The 25,065-nt window shown below is 46.5% G+C and overlaps 1 protein-coding gene and 1 pseudogene across 1 annotated transcript; both read right to left on the bottom strand.

Moving 5' to 3' along the window:
• Positions 1-2,687: 2,687 nt before the first annotated feature.
• LILRA5 (leukocyte immunoglobulin like receptor A5) lies at positions 2,688-10,731 on the bottom strand. The gene is given in 8 exon segments (XM_072782044.1): positions 2,688-3,047; positions 8,645-8,700; positions 9,023-9,069; positions 9,241-9,571; positions 9,705-9,793; positions 9,795-9,987; positions 10,171-10,206; positions 10,349-10,731. Coding segments are annotated over 8 exon segments (963 nt in total). The 5' UTR covers positions 10,383-10,731; the 3' UTR covers positions 2,688-2,870.
• A 4,140-nt stretch (positions 10,732-14,871) lies between these two features.
• On the bottom strand, positions 14,872-20,991 carry LOC140607258 (leukocyte immunoglobulin-like receptor subfamily A member 6; annotated as a pseudogene).
• Positions 20,992-25,065: the final 4,074 nt, after the last annotated feature.

Here is a 25,065-nt window from a genome sequence, read left to right as displayed (position 1 = left end):
GATGTCTCCAGTCTTCCACTGAGCCTGACTGTGGTGATGGTCGCATTAATGGAATGAGGGCTCCCGGGCAGAACTGTGTGGAGTCGTCATCGTGTGTCATGTAGAAGGGTGTGAAGCACGGAGAGCTCTCTCATGCCCTGCCTTGGTTGACCAGAGGAGCCAGTGGGGCTATCCAGGATGAGAGACCCCCTGAGACGGATGGGAAACATGTTACAGACTGTTAACTGTCTCCCAGAGAGAACTACCATCTCTGACCTCTGAGCCTGGGTTTGTGGTTTGTTTCTCTCACACACTTCCTCTCTCTGACTCTCTGTTTCTGTGACTGCAGCACCTTCTCTCCAGAAAAACCTGAGTCATTCCTGCCTCCTCTCTGCCTCTTGTCCCACAGCCATTAGCTCTTCTCGATTCTGTTTCCATGCTTTGTGCAAAGCACTAGCAGGAAGCAGTTAATGCTTGTTTATCCATCATCGTTGGTTGACCTTGATTGTTGCCGCCTTTTGTTTATTTATTTATTTATTTATTTATTTATTTATTTATTTTTTCGCCTTTTGTTTCTTGTTAGTTGTTCTGTGAACATACTTGCTTAAGTGTCTGCTTGATTTCCTGGGTGCAATTCTTTCCCTTGTTTTTCATTGTGATAAGAGCACTCAACATGAGATTTACCCTCTTTACAGATTCTGTGTCAGGACTGTATGTTTTGCTGTAGGCACCTAGTTGTATGTGATTCTCTAGAACTGTCTATCTTGCAGAACTACAACTTACTCCTAGCAGTGGAATATCTTGGTTATGTGGTCATTCTCGCTTTAAGTTTTTAGGATCTGTCAAACCCCTTTCCAAAGGGGAGCTGGTTCTGCCCCATGACCTCGACACAATTCCCTCTCCATGGGGTCCAAGCAAAGACCAGATCCTTGAGTATGACGTAGGGACCAATCAAGTGTAATTCTAAAGTCACCCTCTGAGAGGGTTGACCCTCCTCTCTGGAATAACTCTCAAGTCTATATTGGTGGGTTGCATCCCAGTTCTGATCCTAGCTTCATGATATGTTCAGAAACGGACATAAATCCTCCTTAAATGATTTTTTAGAAAGATTTTATTTTTTAAATTATGAGATATACACAGAGAGAGGCAGAGATGTAAGCAGAGGGAGAAACAGGCTCCCTGTGGAGAACCTGAAATGAGTATAGCTCCCAGGCCCAGGATCACAACCTGAGCCAAAGGCAGACGTTAATGACTAAGCCAGTCAGGCATCACTCTCCTTTTTATTCTTTCTTTTTATATTAGTTTTAATTTAATTTAATTTTAATTTTAATTTTTGTATTTTTTATTGGAGTTCAATTTGCTAACATATACTATAACACCCAGTGCTCATCCCATCAAGTCCTTCTTAAATTCTTAACTACATATTGTATTTACTAACTTGCATGGAAACTAGAGACATACTGTCTACCCATGAAGACAAAAGGACCCATGACTCACCCAGTGCTTGGGAGGAACAACACGCCCACATTCCAGAAGATTCTTGCACAAAACCATCCAATATGGCTTTATTTGTAACCACCAACACGGATTTCATGAAATTCTTTTCTTTCCTTTTTTTTTCTGGGTTTCCATTAGACACACATTCCTAAGTAATACATGATGTCTTTTTTACCTTTGGTGAGTGGAATAATCATAAACACATGGTTTTTCACCTACATTTTCACTATCATGTTTGAACATAAATGGACATGAGCATTTGCAATTTTTTCAGTGTGTTTTTATGACATAGTGTATATGGTATTGTATATCCTACATAGAATACATAATTTCTACTTTTCCTCTTTTATAGTTTGTGCATGTAATCTAAAAATGATTTTTGGTCAATATGCATAACTCATGTGAATGTTCTTGTGATGGATCCTGGTGCATATGCACACATTTTCTCTAAAGTTTATATTTAAAGATCACTGCTGTGTGTCTCACTGTAACTAGAATAGTATAATCCCCTCTCTCAGTTTCATGTAACTTGCATCCTACAAGAAATGCATTAGGTGTGTGTGCTCACGCCCCCTTCCATGAATGATATTACACTTTTCTGTTTACACCGTATCTGGATGTGATGGAGCTTCACGTGTGATTTACTGATCCTGTGGCACAAGTGGAAGTAGAAAGAATCATCCCACGTAAGATGCAGGGAATCCCTGATGTACTTTGGGGCTACCAGTGTGGCATTAAAGTGTCCTATGTTGGCTTGTATTTGCACATCACTCCCCATCAGGGACCTCACAGTGGCTCCTTGTGGTTGCCAATGAAGGGAGGCGATGCACCAGAGATACTGGCCAGTGCCAAGAATCAGTGTTTTGTACAGTGGGTTTCTCAGAGGCAGTACAACCCTGTCATCTGGTGGAAGTGAAGGATAGTGGATGCATAGAGGGTGTTGGAGCATTTTGTGGATTTTTAATGCCAATTTGTGAATCATTAAAACAACCTGCATTATCTGACCTACAGAGATGGAGACCCCTTTGTGTACCTCAAGGTGTGTAGTGATTAGAAGTGGAGAAAAATGTGTTACCTGAAATTGTCCCAAAGCATACAGTGTATGGAGATGTGGACTAAAATCTGCCATATGGGTATAAGCTGGACTCACTGAAATGGGGAAAGACAAGAGCCAGTAAAGACAACTCAGCAATGGTAGAGAAGGTGCGTCCAGTTTAATGACAGAAGGGTGCATCCATTGCCCCTGCACATGAGCCATGACTCCTCCACTTCACAATGACCTGCTGACAGTTTACACAGCACATGCCCTACATGCTCCTCTAGAACCTTCTGGGCACAGGAGATGTATTTCCCAGGCTCTGCGATTTTGATTGTTGCGTTGTTCACTCTTGTGTTTACCTGCTGGCTGCATCTTGGGTTCTTCTCTGACTGTACCAGGACTCAAAGAGGAGAATCCCGAGGACCACCAGCATCACAGTAGCCATGCCCATTCGGATGAGATTCTCCACTGTGTAATCCTTGGGGTCAGAGGCTAAGGATGAGGACAGAAAGATCACAGAAGTCAGGGCAGACTCAAATCATTTGGGATCTTGGATGTCCACCCAGGGTACCTGCCTCCCCTTGACAGGACTTCACCCTCCACACCAGCCCTAAAACTGAGTTTTCTGCTAGTTACCACTGCTGGGATCTGACTTCGTTTGTGATGAGTTGATGTTGTCAGATGCTTCTGAGAATCATAAAACCATGAGGAAAAATGAGGTCCTGATGAGACTCAAATTTGTCCCCTGATTGAGTGTTCTTGTACCTTCCTGCATTTCTCATGATATAACTTTATAGACTGTAATGAACCCTTTCTCTGCTATAGAAATATGCCTCTGTTCTCATTGGATTCTTTCAGTCTCCCAGTGTTTTGTGAATTCAGACTTTGCTTCTGAGTCCCTTTGGACTCTTCCTGCATCCCTTAGCTCAGAATTTAGTGGTACAATCATCTCTCAGTACAGAAGTATTTGGGCTCTTCTATTCTCTGTGTTCATTCTGAGCATGAAAGCTACTTCCTTTTGATAGGAGACCTTGTATTTTTCAACACTTTAGGATCCAGTGTCCATGGATAAGGGGTTGGTCTTAAACATACAGAAAATAAATAGGTATATATGAATGTATTGAGAGAAAGAGAATTCAATGCATACATCGTAAATGTGTTAGTTATTTGACATATCATAGGTAGGAAGGAGGCAGGTCTGTTCTGAACAATGTCAGAGTGAAGGTTGCTTTTGGAGAAGACATTTAAGTTGATTCCTGAATTGGAGAAGGAGGCTGAGGGGAGTAACATGAAGACCCAGACTAGCTGCATTACAGGCTGCAGGAAGAGCAGGTTCCTAGGAAGATCTAAACATGCTTTTCAGTATGGAATGAAGTCACATCTGTGGGTACAGGAGTATCCAGAGGAAAATAGGAAACTGGGATATATGAGCCTGCTGCAATGGAGACAGGCCAGATGTGACAGGATAGATGAGGGAACTCCATTATCATCTTCATCAGCATCACCATCACCACTGTCACCATCACCACCATCACCATCATCACCACCACCACCAGATCATCATCCTCACCATCATTATCATCACCACCACCATCATTATTATCATCATTGTCCTCTTCCTCATCTCTTTTTCTCTGTCACTCACGAAGAACTCTGAAAACTGCTATAAGATTTCAAGGAAGAACACAAGTCACTTGATTTTTATCTTCAAAGACAACCTCTCTCACCTCCAATCCTTAAGGAACAGAGAAAATCGGCATTGTTATAAAAGTGATGAGCACAAACTTAGGTAATCCCACAAACAAATTTAACCCATTTTCAGATAAAAAACAAAAAGATAAAAGAGTATATATGAATTCTAATTATAAATCTCCATGTGAAAATTCAAAATAAGCTTATATATTCAGAAAGTATGAATAAAGTATAGACATTATTCATTGGGTTAATATCCAAATGTTTGATACCAAGAAGTCTTTTAAATGTATCTCACTAGGGCTACAAATTTCTTTCTTTCTTTCTTTCTTTCTTTCTTTCTTTCTTTCTTTCTTTCTTTCTTTCACTTAAAATGTTCTAGTAGCCACATTGACAAAGTAAAAAGAAACAGGTGAATTAATCTTAATATATCTTTGATTCGACCCAATACACCCCAAACATCATTTTAACATGCAATCAATACAAAACATACTAAGAGAAATTCTGCACACATCCCTCCTCCCCGCCCAAGTCTTTACACTCCAGAGTGTGTCTTGCATTTACAATGTGGCTCAGCTTGGACTGGCTCAGTAGCAGCCTGAGGACAGTGTAGCTCTGGGCTGTCCTGGGAGAGGGGCTCACTAACATCCCCAGGAGGCAGTGGGCGGCCAACCCGAAACTAGAATCAATCTTTCTCAGCCCCAAAAAGTGGCTCCCGGGGATCCCCAGCATCTTCTCACGGACTTGTTCAAAGAGGTGGGAAGGAAATGTGGTGGCGTGTGAGACTACCTTGGGGCCACCTGGCTGAGCGGACCTGCTCCCTCAGCCCCTCCCCGCCCCTCTGGGTTCCAGGGAAGCAGGGGCCGCCCCAGATACTGGGGAAGCTTCTGGCAAATACCAGCTGAGTCACAGCTTCTGCGTGTCTGTGAGAGCCCTGGCTGCCCCAGTTCTCCAGAGAGAGGAATGTCTCCCACCTGTGACCCCAGACACCTTGCTCTGATTGGCTTTCATTTTCCTTGGTTCCTTCATCACCTTGCCCTTCCCTCCCTCTCTTACTCCTCTCCCTCCTCTCCTCTGGAGATAGTGAGCAAGGGCCCAATGACAAGGGGACGCAGTAGTGCTGGGTGGCTAGAGCCTCTGGAGCCGCCCTTGGAGGGAGCTAAGGAGGATGCCACCAGCACCTAGTGGAGCCTTTGCTGGGGGCTGGGAGTCAGCTTTTCCTCCCTTGGCCATGGAAGCCCAGAGCACCGGGCAGGCGGGCTTCCACCCAGCTACCCAGAGGTGTGAGAGCCCAGCTTCCTTTGAGTTGCTGGCATTGTTTTGGTTGGGTACATACACATTTTACTTGTTTAATTTTATACCCGATGTGGGGGCTCAAGGACAGGTCCTGATGATAGAAATCCAATGACTGGATGAGCCTTCAAGAGGCAGGCAGAGCTGACCTACCGCGGTTCCTATGCCAGGCTGGGCCCTGGTGCCCAAAGTGGGGCAGTGGCTACAAATTTAAAAGAATAAGTCAGGAAATGTACAAGCCCAGAAAAAATTCCATTCCTAATTTGTATTAAGAAGAGCATATTTTTTCCTAATAAAATCTGAACATAACAGAAAAATGGACTGAAATAGGTCAGTATTGCTATATACATAAAAATACAGAGTTTAAAAATGAGTTTAACTTAAAATAATTAAGTAATTTGGGTATCACTTTAGATGTTTTCTTAAAACAACACTTAGCTTTGTGTTAACATCTTGTCATTATTATATATATTTTTTGCCTTAAATAAGACTAGTACATAATCTAGAAATAAACAGGTAAGTTTCAATGTTTTTGCAGTTGATATAATGATTATCAGTAAATTAAAGGAGATCAGTTGCAAAGCAATGGGAAGGTGGAGAATCAAAACTAAGTTAATAGAATAAAATGAATATAACTGGGGATCACTGGGTGGTTCAGCGGTTTAGTGTCTGCCTTTGGCTCAGAATGTGATCCTGGAATCCCGGGATCAAGTCCCACATTGGGCTCCTTGTATGGAGCCTGCTTTTCCCTCTGCCTGTGTCTCTGCCTCTCTCTCTCCCTCTCTCTGTGTCTCTCATGAATAAATAAATAAAATATTTTTTAAAAAAGAATATAACTAAATATCACTGTATTAGAACAGATTATTAGAACTTAACTGTTTTTTTAGAAAGTATAAAGAAATAAAAAATCATACTTATAAGTCAAGTAGTTGAACAATTTTAAGCTTTGAGAGTTGACAATTTCATGAGTGAAACTTCAGAGCATATCTGCATCCTTTATGAACCATATTTGTAAGCATGTTTTATGAAAAACTTTATTTTAAAAAAATATTTTATTTATTTATTTATAGAGACACAGCTAGAGAGAGAGAGGCAGAGACACAAGCAGAGGGAGAAGCAGGCTCCATGCGGGGAGCCCCACATGGGACTCGATCCCAGGTCTTCAGGATCCCCCCGGGGGCTGAAGGCAGCACTAAACCACTGAGCCACTGGGACTGCCAGAAAAACACTTTATAATCACAAATTATTCTCTATAAAGGATATATGCATTTCATATAAACCCAATGAAATTGGAGATTTTAAAGTCCTAAATCCTCATAATGTAAATTTGTATTTTGCATCTGCAAGGCTCACCTCGAACGTTCTGAGAAGCAGTCAGGGTGGTTGACACTGGACAAGTTTCCACACACAATGCAGCGCAGACACGAATTGCACACAGACACACTGCACAGCATCCAAGGGGACTCCTGTGTGCTCTGTCTGTGTGAACCTACCTTTGATGTCAGGTGGGCACTGAGGGGCATGGAGGCCCCGAGGGGAGCACAGGGGGCTGTGGAGCGGTGCTCATAGGCAGGGAGGCATCTCTCTAGGAATGTGTCTGGTAAGGGCTCCACCTGCGCTCTCAGCAAACCCCACCTTGGTCTCAGCAGCTCCAGGCCTGATGTGAGAGGGCTCAGAGACCTCCTCAGGTGTGAGTGAGGGGCTCCATACTCAGGGTCTTTGGAAATTGGGAGGGAATGTGGACCATCATTACAACTGTCCCAGACTCTCCTCCTCCATCATCCCATATCCTGCCTGTGCTCTGAGTCAGGCCTGGACACCAAGTGCTGCAAAACTGCCCCTCTTCATCCTCAATCGCACACGTTCTCCAAAACCTCGCCTAGGAGTTGAGGTGTGCTGACAAGGGGCAGGTGGCTTTTAGAAAATTGCACGGTTTTGTACGGGATGAGGAGGAGCTGAGATGATCAATCAGTGGGCATTTCCTAATCTGTGCTGTCTCCATGCTACTGAGAATACTTCTTGTTCTGCTAAGACCCCCGCCTGAGGGACCAAATCATATGCATCTGCGTTTCCCTGGGCTTCTTTTTTTTTTTAATTTTTATTTATTTATGATAGTCACAGAGAGAGAGAGAGAGAGAGAGAGAGAGAGAGAGAGAGAGGCAGAGACACAGGCAGAGGGAGAAGCAGGCTCCATGCACCGGGAGCCCGACGTGGGATTTGATCCCGGGTCTCCAGGATCGCGCCCTGGGCCAAATGCAGGCGCCAAACCACTGCGCCACCCAGGGATCCCTTCCCTGGGCTTCTTACCCCTTCCCAGGTCCTGGGAGAGGCCGGGCAGTGAAGGTGAGAAATGATCTTAGTGCAGGCCGCCCCCCTTTTCAGACTGGGGATGCCTTTCTCAGAAGTTCCACCTCCCAGGAGACAGAAGCACCTGCAGACTCTGCCCCATATGGTTGAACCTGCCCCTCCCTGGCGCATCTACCCCGCCCCTGCCCCTGGCTAGTAGCCAGTGCCCAGCATCTGAGTGAGAGACACTAGGAAATCATGGGGTGGGGGGTTTGCTCTGCCTTGTCACCTGTCTGATCTCATTTCCTCTCAGGGTCCTGGTGTTTAGGCCCCTGCCTCTCCCTCCTCAGCCCTGTGTAGATTGCTTAGATGTGGATTCCCAGGCGGGGCGGGCGTCCCATCTATTTCCACACTCTCTGCGTGGACCCTCCTCTGTGGAACCGCTGCTTGGGATCCCTTTATTGTATCCTGTCTCAGACTTTCCTGTAGACAGGGCACTGAGCTGACCTTTTCTGCTTAGAGAGGACAGGGACAACAGGGACTCCTCACCTAGGACCAGGGACCTGCCCCAAATCACTATCTCAGGGAGCACTGAGACACCCTCTCCTGGTGAGCACCCCTCCATACCTCATAATCCAAGGACAGGGAGGTGAGGAGGTAGGCTCCTGAGCTCCCCACTTCAGCCTGGCTGCTCTTCCCCCAGCTGGGGCCCCAGTCTATCCCTCTGCCATCCTCCTCCGCCGGCCTCAGAGCTCCTGGAGCCCTGTGGTGGCCTGCCATCCCTGCCTGACTCCCAGCCATCCTCTTGAGAGACTGGGAGAAATGATAACTCCCAGAACAGAAGCCCCTGTAACTCACCAGCTGGTGAGCTGGGTCCCGGGGAGTGTGGATGGGGGCTGAGTCTCTAGAGAATCCTGGGGTAAAGGACAGTACTGGTGGGGGGCTGGAGCTTCTCCTAGAGACCCTGTCTCTGCTCACACTCTTCTCCTTCATCTGCCCTGGCCCAGCCTAGAGCCCTGGAGACATGTGGACCCTAGGTGTCTCTGCTGGACTCTCAGCCCCCCTGAGACACAAGATTGTTTGAGTATCTGAGGGGGCATTAGATCCTCTGACGGGGCTCTCAAACTGACCAGGAGTAGTGTGTGCTCCTTCTGAGCAAAGGGACCCCTGTGGCACTCTGATGACAAGTGGTCTTGTGGATGGATTTTTGGGCTGACCTAGGAGTCTGCATCTTACCCAAATTTCTCCTATACTTGCCTCCTGAACCCCTGAAGATCTTCCGGCTGTCCACCCCGGAGAGGGTCAAATTGTGGACAGGGGTGCGAGGGCCCCTGTTGGCTTCTTTTGAGTTGAGGGATAGATCTCCCTTTGAATGACCTTCCTTCAGAGCCCCCTTTTTCCCAACCCAGCCCAGGTAACCATTGAGGAAAGACCTCTGAATAGATCAACAGGACATAGAGGGGAGAGGGTTGGGCTTCTCACCTGAGTCCAACAGCTCCAGGGGGTCACTGGAGAATGACCACACTTGGAGGGTGTTGCTGTAATAACCATAGCATCTGAATGACCACTTGAGGCTGGGGTCCACGGGGCCCACAGGGAACAGGCCCTGGAACACCTCACTGGGGGCTCGCTGGGAGTCCTGAGTCCAGGACGGTTGGCCTTCTCCTTCCTTCATCAGGACAAACCTGTGGAATCCTGTCTGTAAACCACACTGGAGGGTCACATTCCCTCCTGAGGGCACGACAGGGCTGGGTAGGGCTGAGAGGTTGGGTTTGCCATGGAATCCTAGGAGAGGGGAGGGGCTGTGTTAAATGGGGCTCAGATCCCCCCACATGATCCCCAGGACTCGGCTGTGAGACGGCAACACTCTAAGAGCAGATCTTCTTCCTGAGGTCTGGGACCCTAAGTGGACTCTCACCTGTCACCACCAGCTCTAAGGGGTCACTGTAATGTGACTGGTCAGTGGCCCTTCTATAGTAGCAGCAATATCGTCCTGCATATTGCTGTCATGTACATGATGGAGAACTTGGCCTTGTCCTTGGGTTCCAGTGCAGGCTGTCTCTCCCAAGGCCATAACTTTCCCTCTTTATGCAGGAGGTACTCCTGGGCCTTCAGGCTCCCCTGACACCAGATGGTCACAGGTGTCCCCCAGGGGATCACAGAACCTGGCTCAGTCCAGATGGTGGGTTTGGGGAGGATCCCTGGAAGGAAACAAGAGACTGGGTCACAAGATCCTCCCCACACCCAATTCCCAACTCAGCCCCAAACCCCCAGGTATCCCCCCTCTGTCAGCCCAGAGATGCTGATCTCCATGCCTCCTGCCTGGTTGGTGGTTCCTGTTCCCAGTGAGGAGGTGGGAATGGGACCCCTGGGGACAGACTCACCTGCTTGTACTCGGGTCCTGGAGCTCACACTCAGCCCTGGAAGAGAGGTTTGCCCTGAGTTCTGAGCAGAATCCCTTCTCATAAGCCTCCTGAGCCTGGGATCTTTGACAGACAAGGACCTGGCTGTGGGGTGGGTCCCTCCCAGACTAGGGGGTTCCCTCCTCTCCTCAGATCTCACCTAGACAGAGCATGGCCATCATGGTTAGGGTCATGGTGTCTTCTCTCTCTGGTTCAGCTGTGCAGATGGAGGAACCTCAGTGCCCACAGGACAGACAGACACACAGGGTGTGTCCCCTTGGGGACCAGTCTTCCTCATCATGGGGTTGTCACGTCAGCAACCATACAAGAAGGAAAACACCTTGTTCTCCGGGGCCTAGCCTGGGTCTGAGGTCCATGATGGTGCAGCAAGTGGACTCTGACATGTCCTGTCCATGTGAGGAGACCTGCATATGTTCTTTCCTCCCAGAATCTCCTCCATAGGGTATCCTTCAACCTCAGCATATCCCTGGGGTCCTCACCATGGACGGGGTCCCCTGCCCCAGAGATGCTGCAGAAGACATGGGTTCCTGCTGTGCTGTGGCGCTCATGTCAGCACAGACACATTTGTGACATCTCTGCTTGTTCAGGTCAAGGTCACTGTGGCAAAAAGCCTAGAAGAGAAATATAGGAAAGGAAACACATCCTCTCTCCTGGCCCCAGAGCATGGTATTTCTTTCTATCACAGCTTGCATGGACTTCTTTATTTTCCTGGACTTTTCTATCACCTCCCATTCATGAGAATATGGCTGTGAATCCCTTTGAATCATCAATGTCCCATGTGATTGGGGGCAGAACTGTCCTCCCTGTTTTAAGTCCTACTTGTAAACTGTAGAGAGCAATGGGTATGTTAAAGTCCTGATTTGTTGGGAAAATTGATGTATATTAAAATATTTTTTACCACCTATGACCCATGTGAATTGAACAGTAATGTAATCAGATATTTTCCCTCATTTTATTTTTATTTTTTATTTTATTTTAGAGAGAGAGAGAGAGAGAGCATGAGAGTTGTGTGAGGGCAGAAGGAGAAGAAGAGAGAGACTCCCAAGTGGGCTCCATGCCCAGCCCAGCAGGAGTTGTATGTGGGGCTGTACGTTGTGACTTCAAGATCATGGCCTCAGCTGAAAGCAAGAGTCAGACGTTTAACCTACTGAGCCACCCAGACGCCTCCCTTCCTACATTTTTAAAAGTTATTTTACATCTAAGTATGTGGGAGACTAAATGCGATGTTCTTCTCTTTAAGTATTTTTGTTGGGTGTTCATGCTAGCCCCTGAAAATGTGTGGGAATGTGTTTGTTCTATAAAAATATCTATACAAATGGTGTTTGTCAACCATAATTGTTTGGAGGAACTCACAGTAAAATATGCTGGACCTGGAGTTAGTTTTATAGGATGATTTTAATCTTTAGATATAGTTTAAGAGCCCAAAGATGATTCAGGTTTCCTACTTATTCTTGAGCTGGTTTTAGAATTGTTCTTGTGAAATTCACCCATTTATCCAAATTGGATAAAGTTCTTCATAAGGTCCACTTAAATCTCTTGTGAAAGGATTCTAAGATGGAACTGGAGGACATGAAATGCAGAATTTCCTGCTTGTATACTTAGCAGACGATGTTCAAGATCAGAGAGACTGATTTCTTGTAATTGCCTGATTTTACAGAAATTGAAACCTACCCCTTGACCCAGGAGCATCCATCAAGGACTTTGCCCCAGACTCAAGACAAGAAATTGCTGCTTGGTCTCCAGCTGAGCTCCCTACTCCTTTAATTCCTCCCTAGAGGCATAGCTTGCTCCAAACCCTCAACAGACTTTATTTAGGTGACACTATAAAAGCCTGTGAGATTTGTATTTCATTACTGATGTGGGTTGTGGGTGTCTTTCTTTATTTCATTTTGAGTGTTGGTAGGATTTTATGCATTCTGGGAATACTCAATAATAAATATTTTTGGGTTTATTAATGTTATTGGACTGGGTGCTTATGTTCTCCTGCAAATTCGTGTGTTGAGGTCTTAACCCTCAGCCTGGTTATATTTGGTAATTAGGATTAAATGAAGTTCTAGGGATCCCTGGGTGGCGCAGCGGTTTAGCGCCTGCCTTTGGCCCAGGGCGCGATCCTGGAGACCCGGGATCGAATCCCACATCGGGCTCCCGGTGCATGGAGCCTGCTTCTCCCTCTGCCTGTGTCTCTGCCTCTCTCGCTCTCTCTGTGTGACTATCATAAATAAATAAAAATTAAAAAAAAAAGATTAAATGAAGTTCTAAGAGTGGTCTTGTATAAGTGTTCAGCTAATGTGAATCATATATTTCTTATCTAAAGGGGAGGGTGAATTTGAAACGTGTTCAAATGATAAATTTAAATACCAATAATTAACAATAGGTTAACTACCAAATATGAGAAATGCACATATAACCACCAAATTGGTTGTCGGAATTATATAAAGGAAGTGAATTCTGAGCACCCAAGACTATTCTGGGTGTTGGAAGTGAAAGTAAGAGAATGCAGATGTGAATGCATGAAGAACCAATGCTTAAATAAAATGTTGATTATAATTTACAGGGGGATTCATTTCGTACTAACATTGAAAGATCAACTGACCAATCACAGATTGGATCAGAGCTTGCTCCTCAGAAAAAAACAGATATACACTAACGATGAAATCTCATGAGAACAAAATTATTAAAGGGGATTTTATTTATTTTTTGGTATATTTTTTTATTGGAGTTCCATTTGCCAACATATAGTGTAACACCCAGGGCTCCTCCTGTTAAGTGCCTCCCTCAGTGCCCGTCACCCAGTCACCCCATCCCGCCACTCACCTCCCCTTCCACTACCCCTTGTTCATTTCCCAGAGTTAGGAGTCTCTCATGTTCTCTCACTCTCTCTGATATTTCTTGAGGGGGATTTTAAATTAGAAAAGGTTGGGATGCCTGGATGGCTCAGTGGTTGAGCTCCCACCTTTGGCCCAGGGCATGATCCTAGAGTCTTAAGATCGAGTCCCACATTGGGCACCCTACATGGAGCCTGCTTCTCTCTCTGCCTGTGTCTCTGACTCTCTCTCTCTGTGTCTCTCATGAATGAATAAATAAAATCTTAAAAAAATAAATTAGAAAACATTGTTATTTTTATTTAAAATATTAGCTGATAGTCGTATAGATATTCAACAAAACTAAATGTAAAGCCACAATGTTTTCTTTTTTAAAATATTATTTTTTTAAAGATTTTATTTATTTATTCATGAGAGACACAGAGAGAGAGAGAGAGAGAGGCAGAGACACAGAGGGAGAAGCAGGCTCCATGCAGGGAGCCCGACGCGGTACTCGATTCTGGGTCTCCAGGATCACACCCTGGGCTGAAGGCAGGCGCTAAACCGCTGAGCCACCCAGGCTGCCTCACAATGTTTTCATAAGGAAAAATAACTTAGTTTAAAATTATATTGACATCGCAGGTACATGTATGTATGTAATCACACATCCTTGAAATATATGCAGCATAAGGCTGTACATAAGCAGAGATTCAAATTCATATCTCTACAAGATTATAACCTTAACAAGTCTATTAATAAGATAGGTTAAGTGCACAGAAACTGATTTTTATACAATAAATGCTTAATCAAATGAGTACAAATATTAGAAAGCTTTTCATTACGTATATTACATAAATATGAAGGAAGTGATATGTGATACATTATATATAAAATGAAGGAACAAACAAATACTATGGTGTCATGTATATATCAACAAGGAGGGAATGCACATCTTAAGGCCCATATTGTCCCTAAAATGTTAAGCATTATTAGGCAAAATTAGAAGGACCTCCAATTACTTCCATTGCTCTCATAGGCAATGTGTCCCCTGAAAAAGCATCAATGTAATTAGCAATGAGCAATAGGAAGATCATGAAGGAATCTGATGACTGTGTGAAGGGGTCAAAATAGTAAGACATACAATATGGTTTCAATTTATGAAGCATTCAGAAAAGGGAAGAAGAAAATGGATCATGAACACCTGGAGAATGTCATAATTAAAGCAGATACAGATGACAGGATGTGAGAATAAGGGTTTCTGCCATCATGGCCCTGATCATCCACGTTGACAAACAAAATTGCAGATACCTGTGCCTCATCTCTGAAGTAGCCCCACGTCTACACCGAGGACCTCCATCTCAGTTTAGATTCTGGGGAAGATGGGTCCTGACACAGGAACCTAGTTTTATTTCCTAATGACACACCCCGGGACACTGAAGTGTCTGTTCAGAGACCCAGCTTCTCCCCTGGGATGTGGCTCATTGTCTGAGCAGACTCAGGCAAAGCTCAGCAGGTAGAAAATGTATGCCACGAATAGGACCAGAAGCTGCTGCTATAGGAAGGTATAAACCCAAACCTGCTGTGTGGGCCATACCCTCATGAAACAGGCGTGAGGGAAGATGAGGGACAGTCAAGGACATCCAACAATGGCAGGAGGGACAGCATCACACGTCATGGAGGATGAGTTCTGGACAGGGAACAGCCCAGATACTTCCTGGCCCCTAAACCATGTTTCCCTCTCTGTGTTCTCAGCAGACAGCTCAGCTAACAGGAGCTCCATGCTCTCTTCCAGATCCCCCTAGGCACATTACTTTCATGTCCAAAGCTCTGCCACAGGGAAGGGTGGGTTTGCTCCCTGTGTTTACCTCCTGGCTGCACCTGGGGTCCTTCTCTGGCTGTGCTGAGCCTCTAGGAGCAGAATGCCCAGAAGCACCAGGACGAAGGTAGCCATGCCCAAGCGGATGAGATTCTCCACTGTGCATGTAATCCTTGAGGTCAGAGGTTAGGATTAGGACAGAGAGGTCCCAGAGGTCAGGGTGGGCCCAAATCACCCGGGATCCAGATGTCCTCCCAGGATATCCACCTCTCCCCGACAAGAAGGACTTCACCCTCCACACCAGCCCGAGAACTGAGACTTTCTCCTACTCACCAGTGCTGGGGTCTGACATATTTTGGGGTGGGCTCACAGTGTCAGCTACTCCTGAGGGGAAATGGAAGCACATGGTGAGGAACTGGAGACCCCCATCCAGCCTGCCTTCTTCTCTGTGTTCTATATCCCTCCACTTGTCATCATCTCGTTCCTCTACAGTTCCTAAACTAGCCCTTCACTGCACTAGAGGGGTTCGTCTGCTCTCCCCAGTGGATGCCCTCAGTCTCCTTCTTTTCCTTGATTTCAGACTTGGCTTCTGAGTCAGTCTGGATAGATTCTGGCTGTGCCTCAGGTGCTCAGGGTTGCAGAGAACTATAGCCTCCCAACACAGAAATCATGTCCTTGTATGTTTACTGTTCAGTCTGGGACATAAGACCTCCTAGCTCACAACCCTGCAGATGAGAGTGCTCAATGATTCAGTAGCCAAGAATCCAGCATCCAAGGAAGAGGCATTGGTGTCAGGGGCTCCTGTCAGGAGGACAGAGGTGCCAATGTGTGGAGTAGAGTCCCATGTCGTTCCATGTCAACCAGCTCCCTTCCTTTGGGTTCTGCATTTTAATCTGTACCAAGAGTTTTTCTTTTTTATTGGAGTTCAATTTGCCAACATATAGCATAACACCCAGTGCTCATCCCGTCAAGTGACCCCCTCAGTGCCCATCACCCAGTCACCCCAACCCCCTGCCCACCTCCCCTTCCACTACGCCTTGTTCGTTTCCCAGAGTTAGGAGTCTCTCCTGTTCTATCACCCTCACTGATATTTTCTTTTTAACAGTTTTAAAAAAGATTCTTTTATTTATTCATGAGAGAGAGAGATAGAGAGAGATAGAGAGAGAAGCAGGTTCCATGCAGGGAGCCCATGCAGGACTCCATCCTGGGACTCCAGGACCACGCCCTGGGCCAAAGGCAGGCGCTAAACTGTTGAGCCACCCAGGGATCCCTCACTGATATTTTCACTCATCTTCTCTCATTTCCCCTTTATTCCCTTTCACTATTTTTTATATTCCCCGAATGAATGAGACCATAAAATGTTTGTCCTTCTCTGATTGACTTATTTCACTCAGCATAATACCCTCCAGTTCCATCCATGACGAAGCAAATGGTGGGCATTTGTCATTTCTTTTCTTTTTTTTTAAATAATAAATGAATTTTTTATTGGTGTTCAATTTGCCAACATACAGAGCAACACCCAGTGCTCATCCTGTCAAGTGCCCCCCTCAGTGCCCACTCCCTAGTCACCCCCACCCCCCGCCCTCCTCCCCTTCCACCACCCCCTGTTCATTTCCCAGAGTAAGGAGTCTTCCATGTTCTGTCTCCTTTTCTGATATTTCCTACCCATTTCTTCTCCCTTCCCCTCTATTCCCTTTCACTATTATTTATATTCCCCAAATGAATGAGAACATATAATGTTTGTCCTTCTCCGATTGACTTATTTCACTCAGCATAATACCCTCCAGTTCCATCCATGTCGAAGCAAATGGTGGGTATTTGTCGTTTCTAATGGCTGAGGAATATTCCATTGTATACATAGACCACATCTTCTTTATCCATTCATCTTTGGATGGACACCGAGGCTCCCTCCACAGTGTGGCTATTGTGGACATTGCTGCTATAAACATCGGGGTGCAGGTGTCCCGGCGTTTCACTGCATCTGTATATTTGGGGTAAATCCCCAGCAGTGCAATTGCTGGGTCGTAGGGCAGATCTATTTTTAACTCTTTGAGGACCCTCCACACAGTTTTCCAGAGTGGCTGCACCAGTTCACATTCCCACCAACAGTGTAAGAGGGTTCCCCTTTCTCCGCATCCTCTCCAACATTTGTTGTTTCCTGTCTTGTTAACTTTCCCCCTTCTCACCGGTGTGAAGTGGTATCTCATTGTGGTTTTGATTTGTATTTCCCTGATGGCCAGTGATGCAGAGCGTTTTCTCATGTGCTTTTTGGCCATGTGTATGTCTTCCTCTGTGAAATTTCTGTTCATGTCTTTTTCCCATTTCAGGACTGGATTGTTTCTTTGCTGTTGAGTTTCATAAGTTCTTTATAGATCGTGGAAACTAGCCCTTTATCTGATACGTCATTTGCAAATATCTTCTCCCATTCTGTAGGTTGTCTTTTAGTTTTGTTGACTATTTTGCTGTGCAGAAGCTTTTTATCTTGAAGAAGTCCCTATTTAATTCATTTTTGCTTTTGTTTCCCTTGCCTTCATGGATGTATCCTGCAAGAAGTTGCTGTGGCCAAGTTCAAAAAGGGTGTTGCCTGTGTTCTCCTCTAGGATTTCGATTCTTGTCTCACATTTAGATCTTTCATCCGTTTTGAGTTTATCTTTGTGTATGGTGCAAGAGAATGGTCTAGTTTCATTCTTCTGCATGTAGATGTCCAATTTTCCCAGCACCATTTATTGAAGAGAGACTGTCTTTTTTCCAGTGGATAGTCTTTCCTCCTTTCTCGAATATTAGTTGACCATAAAGTTGAGGGTCCATTTCTAGATTTTCTATTCTGTTCCATTGATCTATGTGTCTGTTTTTGTGCCAGTACCACAGTGTCTTGATGACCACAGCTTTGTAGTACAACCTGAAATCTGGCATTGTGATGCCCCTAGCTCTGGTTTGCTTCTTTAATATCCCCTGGCTATTCGGGGTCTTTTCTGATTCCACACAAACCTTAAGATGATTTGTTCCAACTCTCTGAAGAAAGTCCATGGTATTTTGATAGGGATTGCATTAAACGTGTAAATTGCCCTGGGTAACATTGACATTTTCACAATATTAATTCTGCCAGTCCATGAGCATGGAATATTTTTCCATCTTTTTGTGTCTTCCTCAATTTCTTTCAGAAGTGTTCTGTAGTTTTTATGGTATAGATCCTTTACCTCTTTGGTTAGGTTTATTCCTAGGTATCTTATGCTTTTGGGTGCAATTGTAAATGGGATTGACTCCTTAATTTCTCTTTCTTCAGTCTCATTGTTAGTGTAGAGAAATGCCACTGGTTTTTGGGCATTGGTTTTGTATCCTGCCACATTGCTGAATTGCTGTATGAGTTCTAGCAATCTTGGGGTGGAGTCTTTTGGGTTTTCTAGGTACAGTATCATGTCATCTGCGAAGAGGGAGAGTTTGACTTCTTCTTTGTCAATTTGAATGCCTTTTATTTCTTTTTGTTGTCTGATTGCTGAGGATAGGACTTCTAGTACTATGTTGAATAGCAGTGGTGAGAGTGGGCATCCCTGTCATGTTCCTGAACTTAGGGGAAATGCTCCCAGTGTTTCCCTATTGAGAATGATATTTGCTGTGGGCTTTTCGTAGATGGCTTTTAGGATGCTGAGGAATGTTCCCTCTATCCCTACACTCTGAAGAGTTTTTATCAGGGATGGATGCCGTATTTTGTCAACTGCTTTCTCTGCATCTTTTGAGAGGATCATATGGTTCTTGTTTTTTCTCTTGTTGATATGATCTATCACGTTGATTGTTTTATGAGTATTGAACCAGCCTTGCATCCCGGGGATAAATCCCACTTGGTCATGGTGAATAATCTTCTTACGGTACTGTTGGATCCTATTGGCTAGTATCTTGTTGAGAATTTTTGCATCCATGTTCATCAGGGATATTGGTCTATAATTCTCCTTTTTGGTTGGGTCTTTGTCTGGTTTTGGAATTAAGGCGATGCTGGCCTCATAGAACTAGTTTGGAAGTACTCCATCTCTTTCTATCTTTCTGAACAGTTTTGGTAGAATAGGTATGGTTTCTTCTTTAAACGTTTGATAGAATTCAAATTTGTTTTCTTGATGTGATGCTTGAGGACAATTTACTCAGTCCTATGATGTGAGAAAAATGGGTGTACATTTCAAAATGAAAAAGTGAAATTTCCATGTGTTTGCGGTTATGATAATATTTAACAACATATGAGAACCAGTTGAAAGGGAGAGAGTGAGTTCACAGCATATAAACTATGCCCAGACTGAGAGCTCTCTTAGGCTTACAGACTCTTAATCAGACAACTCAGGAGTATGGTATTAAAGTAGGTGAGGAGTTCTTCAGACAGTCTATGAATTGACATTAGTTTATAAATAAACTTCAAAGGCTTGAAGTTCATATAAGTGATGAATCACTGAATTTTACACCAGAAACCAATATTGCACTACCTGTATGTTATAATCTAAAGTTTAAAATAGATGACGATGGATAGATAGATAGATAGATAGATAGATAGATAGATGAGACTCCTATGAAATGTGCTCAGACTCCGTGCTGATCAGACATTCTTCCCCACAAGGAACGTGTGAATCTAATCTAACTCCAGTGGACACAGGAATAGAAAGAGTGTTTCTGAGTCTGACATCTCTGTCACATTAGTTACATCTGTCATAGTGCGTGCAGGTGTCACTCTAGAAGGTGTGAGAAGCAGGCACCGGGATGTTGGACAAGCTTCCATACACAATGCAGAGTGCACACCAAGTTCTCAGGGACTCGGGGTACAGCATCCCTGGGGACTTCCATGAGCCAAGAATGGCCCCTCCTCAGGCTCATGTGGGCACCCCTGAGGGAGGGAGCCCCAGGGGGCACAGAGGGAAGCAGAGCAGTGCCACAGGCAGGGAGGCTTCTCTTAGGAGAGTGTTTGTGGAGCTGACACCATGGTTCAGGCTCTCTGATATGGAGGCAGCCTCTCTGATATGGAGGCTCTCTGATATGGAGGCACAAACAAAGGTTTGTGGGAGACCTGTGTCTATTCAGGATCATCCTCGCTCACCCACCTCTCATGCAGCAGCCTACTCCTTACTTCTGCTGAGACTGAAGAATGGGGGACCCCAGGTGGAGGCTGTAGCTTTTTCCACTCTCTCCTGGGCTGGACCCTCCTCTGTGGAGCCTCCAATGCTCCTACATCTCTTACTGAAGGACTTTCCTGAGATGTGGGTCCTGAGCTGGTGGAGCTCAGACAGGAAAGGGTGAGGGGGCCCTCACCTGAGACCAGGAGCTCCCAGGGGTCACTGGGATGTGACAATAGCTAAGAGGAGGTGTTGGATGAGCCGTAGTACCTGTAGGTTCCCCCACAGGCTGAGGTCACGGGACTCAGGGAGAATTCAGCCTGGTACAGCCCATCTTGGTACTTTAAAATGCAGTCGGGGGGCTGGGGGTAGTAGTAGGAGAGATAAGCTGCCCCCTCCTTGAACAGAAGGAAAGTGTTCACAACCCTCCTGTCTGAACCACAGGGTCACATTCTCACCTGGGGCCACCGTGGGCCCGGCTGCCCCCAGAGGAAGAGTGTGTAGGGGAACTGTCCTAGAGAGAGGAAGGGTGGGTGAGGGGTGGTCCAGCCTTGGCCTGACCTGAGTCTGTCTGTGTCCTCTGAGTCTCTCCCATCTCCATCTCTTGTCTCTCTCTCTGTCTCCTCCCTCCCTGGGGACCTCACACCCCTGGCCCTGGCCACCATCACCTGGGATTCCCTCACAGGAACCTGTGCAGAGTCTGGGGCCTTACCTGCACCCATGGCCCCTCACCTGCGATCAGGATGTCTAGGGGTTCACTGGGGGCCAACCACTGGGAGGAGAGGTTGTTCACCATAGCATGGGTACCAGCTCCTGTGGAAGGGTCTCACTGGGCCCAGGGGGAAGGAAGTCTGCTCCAGAGAGCCAAGCCTGGGACTGCCGGCCATGACACTGGGAAGGGCCACATGCCCCTCCTTGGACAGAGCAAATCTGTCATAGCCAACATCAGAGAGGCACGGGAGAGTCCAGAGGTCACAACAGGGCTCTGCTGGGTCAGGAGAGAGGGCTTCCTTGACACACCTGGGAGAAGACCAGCTGTGGATTGTAGGGGCTGATTCTCCCCAAACCTCCCTTCTCCCATCCTGACCCCAGGTCTCATGTCCCTCACCCTCTGATTCTCTGATCTGTGAGCTCCATGGTCCCCTCACCATCCCCCCTTCATCTGGGGCTCCCTTGGGAGCAAAGACCCCAGTAACCTGTCTGGTGCCTCAAACCATGGATGGGACAAAAATCTGACTTCCTTATTTGAGACCAGCAGCTTAAAGGGGTCACTGGGGAAGGACCCCACCCTGGGGGATGTTGTTATAACCATACCATCTGAACATCCACGTGAAGCTGGGGGCCACAGGGCCCACAGGGAACAGGGTCTGGATCCCCCTACTAGGTGCTCGCTAGGAGTCCTGGGTCCAGGGGTGCTGGCATTGTCCTTCCTTCATCAGGACAGACCTGCGGAATCCTGTCCATGAATCACACTGGAGGGTCACATGCCCTCCTGAGGGCACAACAGGGCTGGGCAGGACTGAGAGGTTGGGTTTGCCATGCAATCCTAGGTGAGAGGAGGGGCTGTGTTAAATGGGGCTCAGATCCCCCCACATGATCCCCAGGACTCGGCTGTGAGAGGGTGACACCCTGAGAGCAGACCCCCTTCCTGAGGGCAGCACCTGGGGCTGGGCCCTGAATGGGCTCGCAACATGTCACCAGCAGCTCCAGGGAGTCACTGGGCTCTGGCCACTCAGTGGTGCTTCCATAGTAACAGTAATATTGTCCTGCATATACACCTGTCATGTGTGTGATGGAGAACTTAGCCTTGTCCTTGGGCTCTAGTGACTCCTGTCTGTCCCAAGTCACCGATTGTCTCTCTCTATGCAGGCGATATACCTTGGCCTCCAGGCTTCCCTGACACCAGAGGGTCACTGGTGTCCTCCAGGGGATCACAGAACCAGGCTCAGCCCAGATGGTGGGTTTGGGGAGGGTCCCTGGAAGGAAACAGAGGCTGGGTCACAAGACCCTCTGCACCCCCGGTTCCCAGCTCAGCCCCAACCCCCCAGGTATCCCCACTCTGTCTGCCCAGAGCTGCTGATCACCAGCCCCTGCCTGGTGGGTGGTCCCTGTTCTCAGTGAGGAGGTGGGACTGGGACCCCCTGGGGACAGACTCACCTGCCTGCACTCGCGTCCTGGAGCTCATACTCAGCCCTGGAAGAGAGTCCCTGTGAGAGGTTTGCCTCAAATCCTGAGCTGAACCCCTCCTCTCCATGAGCCTCCTGAGCCTGAGATCTTTGGCAGACCAGGACCTGGCTGTGGGATGGGTCCCTCCCAGACTAGGGTGTCCCCTCCCCTCCTCAGATCTCACTTAAACAGAGCAGGGCCATGAGGGTGGGGGTCATGGTGTCTCCTGTCTTTGGCCCTGGCCCTGCAGATGATAGGACCATGAGGCCCAGAGGATAGGCAGACGCACAAGGTGTGGGTACTTGGAGGCCAGTCTTACCCATAATGGGGTTGTCACATTAGCAGGATGTGACTACAGGAAGGGGAACACCCGGTCCCCAGGTCCCCTAGCCTGGCTCTGAGGTCTATGATGGTGCAGCCAGTGATTCCTGAGACTTTCTCAGATGTCCTGTCCAGGTGAGGAGACCAGGGCATGTACTTCCCTCCCAGAGCCTCCCCCATGGGGTTCTTTAACCTTAGCACATCCCTGGGGTTCTGATCATGGATGGGGTCCCCAGGCCCAGAAATGCTTAAGGGGACATGGGTTCCTGCTGTGCTGTGGAGCTCATGTCAGCACAGATAGACGTACAATATCTCTGCTCACCTCAGATCTAGGTCACCACGACAATGAACCCAAAGAAATGTAGGCAAATAGGGAAAGAAACACAGCCCCTCTCCTGACCCCAGAGCCTGGGCTTTCTTTCTAACACAGCCTCCATGGACTTCTCTTTTTTCCTGTGCCATTGTCCATATCCCCTTTATGGGAACACAGCCTTGAGTCCCTCCCAGCACATCATTGCCCCTTGTTCCTGGGGCAGAGCCATCCTCTCCATCCATCCTGGGGTCCTGTCTGTAAGCTGTATGGAGCACATATTTGGTTTAGAGCTCTGATTTTGAAGAAAAACTTATCCTTTATCTAAATATTCATCTATTATCCATTTGTCTATGTGACCCAGGGTGATAATATCCTGTCTACAAGTCTTATTGTCCTGAACCCCACTCCTCAGAGTAGTTGCGGGGGGTCAGTGGTTCCTAGTTCAGGGGGGAGGGGGAATCCATCACTGTTAGTTTTCAGAACAGGTTAAATGGAGTTTGGTACATGGGAGATTATGGGGTCAGACCCATAATTTGGACCCAGTCAAGACTCCTCATGGACTCCACATACCACATAAGTGCTACTGACCATATTTCTGAAGTGTGTAGAGATAGTCATATGCAGGAACAGAGAAATGAGAGTTCTCCAAATCATAGAGAACCACAAGACAGAACAGAGAACAAGGCAGAGCAGCTGCCAATTCCCAGGCCCATCATCAGGCCATCAAGCAGAGGCCTCCACCTGTGCAGACACAGAGAGGGACTCCAGGGTCCTCACAGGCAGGCGAGGGGCAGGGCTCCCAGTGAGGTGTGTTTGTGGACATGCACAGGGGTTTCTCTGTTCACTGACTCAAGCCAGCTCTGAGTCACATCCGCTATATATGTGTGAAACAGTTTTGCTGTAGCTTTTCTCTTACGTGAACTTGAGGCTTGCATCAGACCCATCCCTGCCTAATACAACCCTGAGCAGATGCTGAATTTGAAAGAGTAGACACCACGGATCAGAAGCTGCAATTGTCTCTCAAGTTCAGCCTGACTCCCAGAACAGCCTCAGGAGAAACCCTTCTTGTACGAACGGGTATGTAGGAGGAGAGCGTCCAACAAGAATGGACATGAGAGGGTGGTCCTGATAATGGTAAACAGTGCTATGGACAATAAGCTACTGATTAATAGGAATTACCATATACAAGGATATAGAATCATTAGGAAAATATGAAAATAAAATTAAGCATATTCAAATATCTGAGAAAATAAAAGGAAATATTGGATTTTCTTATTTTAATTTTAATTATTTGAATCATTTATTTTTTTGAGATATTGGATTTTTGATGCAAGAATATAAATTATGTTGCAGAAGAATAGGTGATTCTTGAAACACTTAAGAAATTTTAGAGATGAAAAATCCAGTAAAATTATCCTATTCAAAAAAACTCATTCCATTAAGGACAAGACAATAGCTGAAGAGCCATTTACAAAACTGGAATATGGTATTGAGGGATTTTCAGAAATGCAGCATAGAGAGACCAGGCTGCATGGGAATTCGAGATGCTTGGAGAATAGAACGAGGACGTGTTGTAATTGTCAGAAGGACAGAAGCGAGGGTAATGCCTGCAACAGCTAAAGAGATACGTAATTGAACATTTTACAGAGACCCGGAGACACCCACTGAGTGTTAGGGTGCATATATTTAAAAATGACAAATGACGTGTGTATCTTGACCTTTTGTTGTAAATGAAGGGAATGGAGATCCGTTTGAGAGGATAAGAGGAACTTTGCCAACAAGGGGGCTTGGTTGGGGCTGCTGAACTAGCCAACATGAAATGGGACAGCGGTGAGTGGTTTCCCGGCCTCCCCAGCTGTGTGGGCCTGCTGGAGACACCCAGAGTATTGAAGCAGGACCTCTACACTGGGTAGGGGGAGCAGGAGACAGGGAAAAAGGCAGATAAAAATGTCCAAGGGCATTAAACAGATGTGGTTCCTGTTGACTGTGTTCAGGACCCCAGCAGGAAGCCTGTCTCTGAGCTGCTGGGAGATCTGCCCCCCACACCCCGAGCCTCGGCCCAAGGGCACACCCCACCCTCAAGTGTGAAAATTCACACCTCACTGCATGCTGTGGCCAGATCTTTGTGCAGGCTCAGAAAACAAATCCAGGTCTGTGGGCAAGAGAGAAACCACAAACTTGTAGCAAAACAAAGAGAGGTTCCCAGGGACACCTGGGTGGCTCAGCAGCTGAGCGCCTGCCTCTGGCCCAGGACGTGATCCTGGGCTCCCTACATGAAGCCTGCTTCTCCCTCTGCCTGTGTCTCTGCCTCTCTCTATCTCTGTGTCTCTAATGAATAAATAAATAAATAATCTT

This window comes from Canis lupus, chromosome 1, assembly GCF_048164855.1.
Source record: "Canis lupus baileyi chromosome 1, mCanLup2.hap1, whole genome shotgun sequence".
Classification (NCBI taxonomy): domain Eukaryota; kingdom Metazoa; phylum Chordata; class Mammalia; order Carnivora; family Canidae; genus Canis; species Canis lupus.
This window is presented reverse-complemented; position numbering and strand designations above follow the sequence as displayed.